The following is a 14008-nucleotide window of genomic DNA, read 5'->3' as shown; positions in this document are numbered from 1 at the left end:
GCAATGAGGGTGTATGTGTGAGTGAATGCAATGGAAGACTAAAGAAGGAAAGACTAAAGATGGGGCCATGATCGCGTACATCCATCAGCAAGTCACTGCCAATGAAACGCCTGACGAGGTGGAGAAGTGGTCCTAAATGAAGGTGCATAAGATAACCTAGAAATGGATTCAAAGAGTGTGATGGATGGGGAGCTAGCAAACCAATCAGCTAATCCTTCAAGGGTACTGAAAGATATAGGCTGCTCAGGCTATACACATGCCACCTGTTCAGTAGCTACTGGGGCAGATGGAGCAGATGGAGCAATAACAAAAGGCATAGCCCCACTAGACTATCTAGTAAGAGTGGTGGCAGTCGTAGTGGTCTGTTGAGGTTGACACTCCTCATCCACATGACCTGATCTCTAGCATTGAGTGCAAAACCTATTTTTCTTAGGGTGGTTGTTACCAAATAAGTTTTGTTTCTTTGATTTCATCAGAGGAAGGGATGTTACCCTTGTTTTGTCTTGCATTCACATCTTGAGAGTTCTTGCCACCGCCAATTTTCTCTTGCAAAGAAGAGATAACCAAACCCCACTTTGAATAAGGATATGTGGAGGACTTCTTGTGGACTTGATCGTATAGCCTTGTGTAACACAAAAATTAACACTTGAACACATAGAAGGTCGGCCATCAGGGCTAAATGATAATGTGCTGAATGAAATGGAAGTATTTTTCAAGTAGCTTATTTTAAAAAATGTAACCTGATCGCCATTTAACTTCACTGAGCCAGCAATGGCAAATGCAACAAGTAACCGTCAATATTCAGCCAAACTTGACTTTCAGATCATACCCTTCCTTGATCAAAAACACTTAAAGCTCAAAGTCGAGATTGATACACAAAGTGCAATCTCGAGCCACATAACAGTCAATGAGATGACTCTAATACTTAGATGCAAGGGGAAAATGCTGTAACTGAGAATGAAACTCAAGAAGTAACCCCTACATTAACTCAACATTGGCTGTGGTATTGCAAACTCTCCATTGACAAATGTGATCAGGGTGAGCTAATCAAGGGTTTGGCATAGGCTTTAGACCAACGACGAGGTCCCAAAGTCCTTGAGAGTCAAACACTTGTCGCATGAAGTTCAACCAAGTGGTGAAATTCGACCCATTAAAATGAGTCTTGTCCGTGAAGGAATTCTTGGCCATAGCAACAAGAGTGGTAGTGTTGTAGGAGGGAAAAGGTAGGTAGGGTGGGTAGGGTGGGGGAGTGGTGTACACTTGGGAATTAATCCCATGCATGTCGGAATTGTACACAATGGATCCAAATATGGGCATGGACTGATGAGGCATAGGCATGGTGATCGCTTGAGTAGCCCATGGAGGAGAGATAGGGATACATGAAGCAAAAGATGGAAATCCCTACATGGGGTGGCACATAGAGTGTATGATGATGCATCATAAGCAAAGGATAGGAATCCTGCATCAAGAAGGTCGATGAATGGGAATGCGTGTGTCCGAGGTTATGAGAGGGATGCCCATCACAATTGTCCTAGGGTGAAAAGAACTGCTCACTTGTGGGTATATGGAAGGCCCATCATTAACAAGTGGCATTCCCCCTAACGATATACGAGGATGTGAAGGGATAGTGAAGTAAGGATAGGTAGAATATGGTGTGGAGAAAGAAAAAGTGCTAGGAGCAAAGATGGAGGATCCAACTCCTAGTGTGTTGGATATAGAAATGGAAATGTAATCCGAGGTTTTGGAATGAAATAGAGAGGAAATTGAGATGTGGATAAGAAGAAGACGGGTTTACATGCTCTAATGAAACAAAGAATGTAGATCTACATGATGAAGGATGTCTACTTCAAGAGCCCCCTTTATTGAAGTTTACATACAAAAAACCATCCGGATCCTACACACCAAAAGGATTAACAGAAGAGGGTTTTGATTCATGCAACTCAATTGGATTGTATGAACCCAACGCTCACTGGGCCTAGCTAAGAGATGAAGAAGATGGATCGCCAATCATCCCAGATGGCGTATCTCCTCCATGATCGGAGAGGTGCCTCCTCATGAACTAGTCCAAATGGAGTAGTAAAGATGGTAGGAGGGGTGTAAGATCAACTGTACGTAATGCGCAAGTACTCTTCAAACTCCTCCTCTATCACAAGACTAAAATCCGAAACACGAGAAGAAAAAGAAGGTGAAGGTGAATGTGGGTATTGTCTTGCTCACTGAATCCATTATGTCTCCTCAAGGCCTCCAATAATAGAGTAGGCGGATAAGACATGGTGGGATCCCAAGAACAAGGTCTCTGAGGCATTATGAATCATTTGCATATTGTTAGTGTACCTCGCAGCACAAGCCTCCACAATATCCGCAATATACTCTTTGCAAGAGCACCAATTCCAATACCATGTGAAGCTATGCTAGGGCTTGCACTGAGAGAACACAAAATGTGCAACCACAACTAAAACCCAAAGACTCAGACAGTGAAGTGCAAAACTCAAACCCTAAACGCAAAACACAAAACTCAAAACTCAAAATGTGAAAAACGAAAAAATCAATAGAGAAAGAAGAGAACTTTGAAGTGAATGGATCAATGCAATAAATGAATGTAAGAGTGTACAGAATGCTCAAGGACAGAGCAGTAAGTGTCGAAGTGTGACGTCCACCAAAGATGGATCACAAGTGTTGTAACCACCAGTCAAAGCTGAAGAAGATGAGGAAATTGCAAAACGCTGAACACCTGAAGCGATAGGATGCCTGGCAACAGTAGAGGAAGTGATGAATGATGCTACCGGCCCTTGAAACTATCAAACGCAGCAGCAGGAATTGTCGCTTGAGAGTGGAGCCTGTTGCTAGAAGCTGTGGACAGCAAATGCAGCAGCAAAAACTATCGCCTAAGTGTGAAGCCTATAGCCAACAGCTGTGGACAGCAAACGCAAGTTGATCAAGGCCGAGAAGAGAGGCTAGTGATGGCTGCAGATACCAAAGGCAGTACTGTAGACCACGCCAAGCAACAAGAGAGCAGTCACCGAGTGCTAGGAGGGCTGATGGAGAGATGGCAGCAGTTGTAAGGGTTGGACAGCCATTGTGTGGAAGGCTGATGGCTGAAATTTGCACGCAAGGGTGATATACCTGCACAAAAGGATGGGGCTGAATGGTGGGCAGCTTGTCTATCTATAGACGTGGAAGGATCCTTCCAGATTAGGGTTTTGCACGTGGGACACAGAAACTCTCTAGAACCGCTCCCCGTTTAATGAAACTTTTGGTAATTTGCTATTATGGGGCTGTTTTAAAGAGCTAATCAAAATGTAATGAATTTTTAGCTACATACGATCGGGAGGGGGATGCCAAGAAGATTTGATGAGCACCAATCTGTAAGGGTGGACCAAATGATTCAAGAGCACAAATGATTTAGGATGAACAGGTTGTTCCACCTTGGTCTTCAAAGAACGTCCCAACAATCAATGACCAAGGCTGCCTTCCCTTACACAAGGCCTAAAACAGAGACTAAAGAAGAGCAATCATATGTGTCTCTAGATCCAAAACAACCCACCTCCATTTTTGGAGTGTAAACTACCTCGAAGGACGAGGTGATAGCTCTTCTTTCCCAGTTACCGCCTAGATTTAGTGCATTCTACTTTGCCTTGATTGCTTCAAGGCGAAGGGATACCCTTAAGTGAAAGAAGTTGGTTTCAATGGTTTAGGATCAGAAGGAACAACTCAAACGTTAGAACGCTCACAAGTCAAAGGTGTCAACAAGACAATCTTCCCAACAGAAGGGAAAAAATAACAACAACAAGAATAATAATAATAAGACCAAGCAAGATAAAGCCAAGGAGTCTACTTGTCACATTTGTGGCAAGACAAGTCATTAGAAGAAGGATTGCCTTGACAAGGACAAGAAGGATACCAAGAAGGAGAAATCTACAAAAAACTCAGGAGCAGTGGTTGCTCCTTCATCGGCCACCTTTCTCCATTTGGAGGTGATTGAGAATTCTACACTAGTGGCTACTAATGTAGCGATGATGGCCCCACAGCCTTGTGAGTGGATTGTGGACAATGGCGCTTCCAGACACATGACTCCTTCCACAGATAGTATTGCATGTAGGTAATGCATGGGTAGATTCTCATTGGTGATAGCTCTTCAGTATCTATCAAACGCAAAGGTGATATGCAGCTAGTTCTAGATGGGCAAGGTGGTACTCACACATCGGAGATTCTCTATGTACTGGGTTTGGGATATCATCTTCTCTCAATGATGAGCAAGATTTGTGCTCTTGGTCTTATGGTCGAGTTTGATAAGAACTTCCGAGTTCTTGATGGAGATTCTTGACAAGTTCTTTGTGCAGATCATGTGGAGAATGGATTCTACAAGATACAAACTTCATCAATCTTTACTTCTCTTCTCTCGAGTCCTCATAGACTCGAACCAATCTATGGCATGCTCTGTTTGGCCACCTGAACTAGAAGTACCTTAAGAAAGCCGCTCATGGTTAGCTTGTGCATGGATTGCCAAAGATTGGGGTGAGCCACCCGCTATGTGTATTTTGCATTCGTGGCAAGCAGCATCAAGATGTGATTCCCAGCAAGGCTTCGTGTCGGGCTAAGAAGCCATTGAAGCTTGTTTCGACGGACTTACGTGGACCAATGAGGACGGAGTCTCTTAAGAGGAGTTTCTACTTTATGCTACTTGTTGATGATTTTAGCAAGATAACATGGGTATACTTCTTGGAATTGAAGTCTAAAACAAGTTTGGTAGGAAACTCAAGACCTTGCATTCCAACAAAAGAGGGGAGTTTGTCTCCAATGAGCTAGCTAGGTTTTTTGCAATCGTGGCATTCACCAAGAGTTTGCCAACTCAAACACACCTCAGGAGAATGGCATATTGGAGCAAAAGAATTATAGTGTAATTAAGATGGCACGGACTATGATGAATCATTGGCAAACACCTCAATATGTATAGGCCGAAGCAATTGCCATCATTGTCCATATCCATAATCAATCCCCTACATTGGCCGTGGTTGATATAACACCTTTTCAGACGTACTTTGGTAAAAAGCCAAATATCTTGAATTTCAAGGTATTTGGCTGTGATTCTTATGGTCATATCCCAAAGAAAAAGGGATAAGTTTGAGCCAATTTCCAAAAGGTAAATGTTTGTAGGTTATAGCTCACAATCCTAGGCATACATGCCTTATGACCCCGTTTCACAAGAGATACACACGAGTCGAGAGTTTCCAACCACAAAGGGGAGTGTTGACCACCCTGTCCATGAAAATCTAGGTGATAGTTGGGCACCTAAACCAGTGCCTTTGGAGCCTGTGCCTTTGGAGCCCATGCCTCTTGAGGCTCCACTCTTAGTGGAGGAGGAGATTATTTCACCACCAAATTCACCCATTGTGTCAGCAACAATGAATATTGCCAAGACTTCACCAAAGGCAAAGCAGCGATGGGGGTATTTGCCTCCTCGTTGGACACATGATACACTGTGATGCAAGGATTGAGGGAGTTCTTGAGAAGTGGCAGCTATAGAATAGCCCACAACAATCTCAAAGAAACCAAACACATTCCGCCAAGCTTGTTTGTATTAACTATTGTTTAATGGCTCCTGCCATATAGGATAGGGAGTCCACCTTCATGAAGAAGGCTTTGCAATCACAACATTGCAAGAAGGCTATGGAGCAGAAGTTGCAAACAATTGAGCAAAATGACACTGGGAATCTTGTGCCACGACCAAATACCAAAGTAATGGCACTTGGAATCTTGTTCAAGTGTTTGAAGTCAACCGGGTCTTCGAGACTAAATACCATAGTGATGGCACTCTAGATAAGCAAGACATAGCTTGTTGCTAAAGGGTTTGCTCTGTTGAGAATCAGCAATCACACTCACTAAACAGCCTCTTTGTATGGAGCTTCAGGGCCAAGGACATGCAGGCTAACCTATCCCATATGCACAGTGGTGCCTACTGCAGTTTCCTACTTTCCTATAAAGCATTGTACTTGCTTCCTTTTCTTAATGCAATGATTGTACTCTTTTCTTTTCAGTGAAGTGTCAATGTCATTGTCCACATACACAAGATTATGTTTATGAGTCCAAGTCTCAATCTTGGAACCTAATTCACTTGTGTAACAAACAGTGTCTTTGTCTTCTCCATCATGAGTCCACACTTCTCATTCCATCCACCATAACTCACTGCCATGCTCTAGATCCCGTATCTCTCACATGGTATCAGAGCACAGCTGAGCATGGCTTAGCATGTTTCAGGTCCTCTCTCTACTCTCTCAGTCTCTCATAATCTCTATCCAACTCAGCTCAAGTATTTGACTTCATCTCCAACTCCATTTTCACTCTTTACCCCTTGGCAGCCATAGCCAACCTACAACCTACCTCTGTTGGAGGAGCTGGATCTCCACTTACAGGGCATATCTTCACCTGCTTTCTTCTGGAGAAATGATCCTTGACTCAGGGCGCTGCATCTTGTCATTTCAAACACCAACATTGGTGACCTACAGATCCAGCATTGCGTGATTCGTCAGTCAGTCCAGAAAACAGCGCCTTCTGTTCGTACAGCCCGATGTCCATCTGCGCAACGCGATCCGTCTTGGGTCTTTAGGGCTTTTGAAGCCTATCACTTAGGCTATCTTCAACTTAAATCTTGAGGCATATGGTTCAGGCTATGAGCTGGAATCCTCAAAAAACCAGTCGTGCAGAAACCCTAAAAAAGACCACCATAGCTTTTTGAGCTCAAGCTCCTCTCTCACTTCACCTTCTCTCTCCTGCCACTTAAATCCAGGAAGGGAGATCTCACTAAGCTACTAAATTTCTGTGAAGGAGGGGAGATCTCAACAAGACAAGCATCAAATCAAGGAGGGAAGATCTGTGAAGCATTTTTTAAGAACCATTAAAGATTTGAAGACTCAAGGAAGAAGACACAAACATAGTGTCCAGTGACACTCATCTAGTGCTCTTAGCACTTGTGTCTTGTGACACAACCAACTTTACTGCAAACTGAGAATTTTGGAAACTGATTTGCTACTGATCTTGTAACCTCAACATGGAAAAAGACTCTCCAAATGCTCGATTCAAAGGAGTCGGGTTTCACACTTGGCAAACCCGCATCAAGCTCATCTTGATGAAGAAGGGTCTTTGGGCCATCACAAATGGCAAAGAGAAGAAACCTCGAGATGCGGACCTTGCAGTTACTTGGCAGAAGAATGATGACAAGGCACAAGCCATCATCAAACTGGAATTGGATGACAGCTACATTCATCATGTGGATGCCTGTGACACGTCCCATGACACTTGGGATAAATTGGATACCCTATTTGGTGCACAGTCAAAGTCGTCTAAATATGGTCTATTAATTGAATTTTTCCGACTTGATATAAAGCCTCATACATCCCTCACATCCCATCTGAACTACATGGAAAGCCTGCTTACTCAACTTGTAGGAATAAAGCTAAAAATGGATAAAGATGTTTGTATTGGTGTCTTGCTAAAAAGTCTGTCTCCTGCCTATGATAATGTATCAACCACTCTAACCAATATGCCTGATCCTCAACTTATTGATATTAAAGCCTCTCTATTAGAAGAAGAAAAGAAACTTAAAAGCAAAGAAGAGCCCAGCACTTCAAAGGATGAACAAATGTTATATGTAAACAATGGATACAAAGGTAAAAAGGAACCGCTCTTCTATGACTTCTGCAAAAGGACCGAACATACTGAGAAGTTCTATCATGCTAGGAAGAGGTCCCAAAAGGCCTATCTTGCAGATGTGAAAGAATAGAAAGACCATGGATAAAAAGATGAAGAAGAAGATGAAGACGAAGACCACCAGGATCGGAAGGACAAGACTCATCAGTCCTTCTACTCTCATTACTCTGATAGACTATTTTAAAAGCCTTGTACTTCCATGTCCTAATGCTTCCTATCATAAGCTTTGTAAACTCCTCATGTAACTTGGCATTACAGTCCCTGTACACTTTGTGAGGCCCCTGTTACAGCCTCTGGATGTCCATCATGTTTTGGTGCCCACACTTAGCCTTTTCTGCGACAGCCTCTAGTGTCTACCATGTTTGTGGTGTGCCCACACTTTGCAGGTGGTTCTCATTACAGCCTCTACACACTTTGTGCCTTTCTAGTTGTGATTGAGGAGGGGTGTTGAGAATCAGCAATCACACTCACTAAACAGCCTCTTTGTATGGAGCTTTAGGGCCAAGGACATGCAGGCTAACCTATCCCATATGCACAGTGGTGCCTACTGCAGTTTCCTACTTTCCTATAAAGCATTGTACTTGCTTTCTTTTCTTAATGCAATGATTGTACTCTTTTCTTTTCAGTGAAGTGTCAATGTCATTGTCCACATACACAAGATTGTGTTTATGAGTCCAAGTCTCAATCTTGGAACCTAATTCACTTGTGTAACAAACAGTGTCTTTGTCTTCTCCATCATGAGTCCACACTTCTCATTCCATCCACCATAACTCACTGCCATGCTCTAGATCTCGTATCTCTCACATGCTCAATAGCTAGGAGTGGATTTCCATGATACCTTTGTATATACAACTTGGACATTAGGGTCATTCTTGCCTTAGCCAACCATAGGAGATAGCTGGTTTATCAACTACATGTGAAGTCTACTTTTCTTAATGGGGATTTAGAGAAGATCTATGTTGAGAAAACTCTTAGATTTTCCTCATTAGATGGCAAAGTTTACAAGTTGAAGAAGGCCTTTCGGGACCTCAAACGCACTCCATGTGGCTTCAAACAAGAAGATAACGCGCATTCCTTCAAGGAAAGTCAGCATTCCTCTACTGAATAGTACTGACCTCCAATTGTACGTCGACAAATCGGCTGGAAGGCATGCTTTGTTCATGCTTTATGTGAACGATCTCATCCTAACGGGTGACTATGCCTAGAAGGTTGAGCAAACAAAGGAGACATTATATGACATGTTTGAGATGATAGATATGGGACTTCTTCACTTCTTTCTAGGTCATGACATTCAACAAACTCCGAGGGGGATTTTTTTCTTCCAGCAGCAGTATATACAAGAGCTTTTGACCACTTTTGAGATGGAGGGGTATAGATCTATTTCTACTTCCATGGATCCGAACTAGAAGGCTATGGCCCATGCAAATTCACCAACAACAAATGCTACCCACTACAAGCAATTGATTGGGTTGTTGATATGGCTTCTCAATACTCGGATTGATTCGTGCTTCCCTATTTTTCCTTCCCTTTTTTTTGAAGGGGGGCGAGGGGAGGGACAGGGTGGTTTGAGGTTAGGATTGGGTTGGATTGCCCATCTCCAACCCTAAAATTATCTCCATCACTTTTGTGTATCCATGGCTATAATTTTCTAAATAATTGTCATATTTAGCTCCACGTATTAGTTATTTCCATTTTCTTGAAGTGCCAAGGCTTGAAAATAAGCGAACAACACAATTGCTTCAAGCATAGTACGTTGTACATAGCATTTACAATCATGGATATGTGCATACTTTATGAATATGCCAAAATTACATGGCTCAACCTTATAGGTGGAGTTCATCGATTCAGCAAGCACTAGGCTAGATACCATTTGCACCATGATCAAGGGAGGCATGGCTCAACATAGAAAGATCTATCTATGAATAATTAGACATTCATGCCAAAATTAGGTTGGCCTTATTGCATTTTATCATTCAAAGCTAATTGAGGCTCAAAGATCATTGTTTCCTTGAGATATTGATAGCTTACAAACAAAAGTAAAACAAGCAAAAGAAAACTCCTTACTACAAAAGCAACGCCAAATGAAAAAGCCAAACACAGCCTAACCACTCTATAAATTTACATCCTCCCCATCAATATCATCATGTGCGGCCCACGATAGAACCCCCCACAAGAATAAACAGCCCCTACTAACCTAAGTGGCATTGCCTTGTTCCCGAGTCATCTTGGATCTTTCCCAGCTCCAAATAGAATTGCACTCGCTCCCAACTGCTGCAAACCAAGTTGAATGTTCCCTATTGCTTTAATTAATTCAGAATGCCCCAACTCCCATCCCAAGTATAAGGGAGTGACGTACCAAAAAGACAGGCATATCGAATATTCCCTATTGCTTCAATGATTCCAGAATGCTCCAACTCTAACCCCAAGTCTAAGAGGCTGAAGTACCACAATGCCGCAGGCGGTTCTGTGTTTGGTCTCACGGATCCAGCTCTCTTGCCCTAGGCATGCAATCGGCTACTCTAAGATGCTAGGAAAAGGGAAAAGCACATCTCAATCTTCAATCTGTAGAAAACCAGTGCAATCCTTCCTAAGGTCCAGAAAGAGCAAACTCACCCATCAAGGAGGCCAAGCTGCATCTTCTGAGTTTGGGCTATTGAGTAGGGGGTAGCTTGGGGGGAAGATGCAGCGGAGGCAGTGGAGGCGAGGAGAGCCATCGCTATGGCAGTACTAACGACCGCTGCAGCAGAGCCCCCCAAGATACCCATCGTGGGAGACCAAGAGGACGAAGGAGAAGGACAAGAAGCTGTTGTTGCTGCTCCTCCTCCATGTGTTGTATGCACAGTGAAGAAGCGAAGGGGGGGTGCTTTGCTGCTTGGAAATTTGGCAGAGGCATTGGAATTGCTGCTTGTGGTTGTTGTTGTTGTTCTTGGGAGAGAAGAGACCGCCAACTTCTCACTCACGGCCGTCACCACGCGAGTGGCCATTTCCTTCTCTCTTCTGTGTTTGATTGAATAGACTTTGGAGTGACACTTGCTTTTGGGACGATTATAAAATGCCTTTTTTATTTTTATTTATTGAAAATGACTAGCCTACTACCATTCTTTAAAAGTTAGGAGGTGGAGTGGACTACATGGCACCAGGAGGGTTGTAGCTCAGCTCATTTGAGTGTGGCTTGAGTTTGATGCATGCTCGGTTTAAATCCTAAATTGCACTTCTTTGGTAGCATTATAAAATAACTACTCCGTGTCCAAAGTAGGCTACACGATAGAATCTTGACTAAAAAACCTAACTAAATCATAACAATTCAATGTGAATTATCAAGCTGCCACAAATTATCCCATGTAGTATTGAATGACAAAAGCAAATGAGAATGGAAAAATGTAGTTTATCAGGGCAAGCTCTAGCTAGCTCTTACCTAGTCAACTCTACAAGTAAGATGGAAGCACATAAGAATGGCTCTATAAGCAAGATGTGGTAAACTCATCCATTTCCCTCCTCTGTTTTAGTCTAGCCACCAAAGGTAGTAAGGAATGGCCTCACAATCCTTGGTTGAGCTCAATCACCATAGCCTCCTCCTCTTCTGTTGTTTTTGCCGACACTACAAGCAAATAGAAGGAATAATAATAATAACAACAACAACAACAATAATAATAATAGAAGCAAGAAGAGGAGATAAGAAGCTTCCCTCGAGCGCGCTCTCTCTCAAGCTATGAGGATGGTCGTCTCCACTCAACACGTGGATATGGAAGGAAGGAGAAGATATGAAGCAAGAAATGGACAAGTAGAGCCTTTTCCAAGCTCTTTCTCACTCTTTCATAAGCTATTGTGAAGCAAGAAGGAGAACAAGGAGTAGAGAAACAATGGCACTTGACCTTGCACACACAAGAATGAGAGATTGCATTAGTTTTGAACTTTAAATGCATAGGGCTACATGGGTAGGCACCCTAAACCTTTTTCTCTTTCTTATAGGATTTAGTGATCTATTTACATTGCTCGTAGATATTTGTGGCTTTGTCCATGGTATTTTCAAATGATCACATTAAACTTACAACCTTGACTAGAAGCTTTAACTTGCAAACTAAAATATAGCTTATACAAGAGTAACCCCAACATTGAAATTTTATAAAATTTCTTTTAGTATGTTTTAAGACTCAAAAAAATACTACATGCATACTATTTCAAAAGACTCCATGATCTAAAATCATTTAAAAAATGATTCAATTTTCAAGCACTCAACTAGTTTTCTTAATTGTCTTAGCTTCAAGATGCTCACTATCATCTTAGTAATCTATCATGTTAAGCAATTGTTATTTTTAGATGCTATTTTTTTGTTGGGGATTAAAGGTTGCATGTGCCTAGTTACTTACATTTCCTTATACTTACTACCTATACACCTATACACTGCAGGTGGTGGCCCCCCCATCATTGTCACTTTATTATTTATTCTTACTATGACAATCAAATAAGGGAAGGTAGGTCACACATTGTGGCTGTTGGAGTTCCCACACACTGGTCTCTTGCTTCGCCTCCATAGCGCTTGCTCACCTCTTACTTCCGCTCCTACTTCCACTTGTGCTCCACCTTTCAACTGGTATCAGAACAGGCATTTGAGGAGCTTCATTGACATTGCATTCAGTTGAGAAGATCTCATTTCAGTCCATTTGAGGTATGCATTGGGTTCCCTGCCTTTAATACTTGTTTTAGGCTAGTTGAGGAGCTTCCTAGGGCTTAGCTAAGCCTTGTCGAGTGCTTGTTGAGGTGAGAGTGGATACATATCATAATGTAGAAGTCATGGATAGCTATGGCAGCTTGATAGCACTTTCGTATTTTGGCCATAGCTTTTGTATACGATATTGGATTGAGGTGTTTCATAGTAGCTAGAAATAAAAAGCACAACAAGAACTATAGATCTTAGTACTCATAGAGTGATTCTATGTAATTTTGAGTTCTTCATTTTACACAGAATAGAACCATTCTGGTTTTGACATCAAGCTTACAAGTTATGGAGCTTTATGTATTACATGCCTACATGCTATTTGGGTCTTCCATATGCTTATGTTGATACTCGACATTGAAGTTTTTGCTTGGATATGTTTATGGTGACCTTTGAAGCTTGGATTTGAGTTCCATTAGATGTATTTGGGTATTAGCTATTTGCTTCGATGACAATTCACTTGTGGATTGAAGATATATTGGATGTATATACTCCTGGATATATCATGGATGCGCTTGGGATTCTTGGATATTATGCACTTGATGTATTGAGCTTTGTTCTGCTCTTGGGCATTCCAAATTTGCTTTCACTGAGAGCCATTTGTATTAATATTTCAAAGCTTGGTTTTTGAGTCAAAGGGAGACTCTTTATGCTCTTGATTTATGCATGTACTATTCATTGCAAACATTCATGACTGTGGATTGTGCTTTTGAGATTGGATACCTTGTACCTATCATTGTTGGTGGGTTGTTAGTGGTGGATACATGCTTAATGCACGTTCAATATGCATCTATGTATATGATACCTTCATGTTTTGATAGTTCTTGGTACTTGGTTGCTACACTACTAGTTGTCTTCACATCCTGGTTGTTATTCGAATCTCCCCTCATAGTGGGAGCCCATTCTTTTTTGTCATTTGCCTACAAAGAGCACTCTAGCGCCTACTTTTTGTGGAGAACTATATACTCTTTAGGTCCCACTTCTTTCTCTCACTTTTTGGGGCTATTTTGTTGTGATTTCAATGACCCATACGCTTGTACTCTGCAATCCTTTACAAACATAATGGCAGGTGCTTCAAATGCATCCAATGGCACTGATATTTTCAACATTGAGAAGTTGGACAGTAACAAATTCCAATATTGGAAGATGCAAATATGGTAGATACTAGTGCAAAATAAGTAGGTTAGGCCATTGAAAGCCAAGGGTATAAAGCTAGAAAATTGGGATAGAGATAATTGGGATGTGCTTGATGAGTTATGCAAGTCTACTATTTTATTATCTTTGTTTAAGCAAGTATACATCAATGTTATTTTGACTAATGGTGGTGCATATGATATATGAAAAAAGCTATGCGATCTTTATAACAAGTAGAGTCATGTATCTTAGTTGTATTGATTGAAAAAGCTCATGGACCTTCACATGAAGAGGGTACTCTTTTATCTACTCATTTGAATGAGTTCCACTCTCTATTTTTAGTAAGCTTATCTCATAGGGCATTTAGTTTGAGGATAATATAAAGTCCTTGATCTTGCATGTCACACTACCAAAGTCTTGCAATACATTCCGTACTACTATGAGTGCTAATCCTCC

The 14008-nt window shown here is 41.7% G+C and overlaps 1 protein-coding gene across 2 annotated transcripts in view; it reads right to left on the bottom strand.

The window, feature by feature from the left end:
• LOC148029108 (thylakoid lumenal 17.9 kDa protein, chloroplast) overlaps positions 1 to 10728 on the bottom strand; it is a 47384-nt gene extending 36656 nt beyond the window's left edge. For both annotated transcript variants that reach the window (XM_087687872.1, XM_087687873.1), the window contains exon 1: positions 10318 to 10728. In XM_087687872.1, coding sequence (XP_087543998.1) covers positions 10318 to 10688 — 371 coding nt within the window. In that variant the 5' untranslated portion in view covers positions 10689 to 10728. The remainder of the gene's footprint in view (positions 1 to 10317) is intronic.
• Positions 10729 to 14008: the final 3280 nt, after the last annotated feature.

Source organism: Lygodium microphyllum, chromosome 11 (assembly GCF_053477565.2).
Source record: "Lygodium microphyllum isolate KBCC chromosome 11, Lygodium_microphyllum_v1.1.10, whole genome shotgun sequence".
Lineage (NCBI taxonomy): Eukaryota > Viridiplantae > Streptophyta > Polypodiopsida > Schizaeales > Lygodiaceae > Lygodium > Lygodium microphyllum.
Note: the sequence above shows the minus strand (reverse complement) of the source record. Positions and strands in the feature narration are given on the sequence as shown.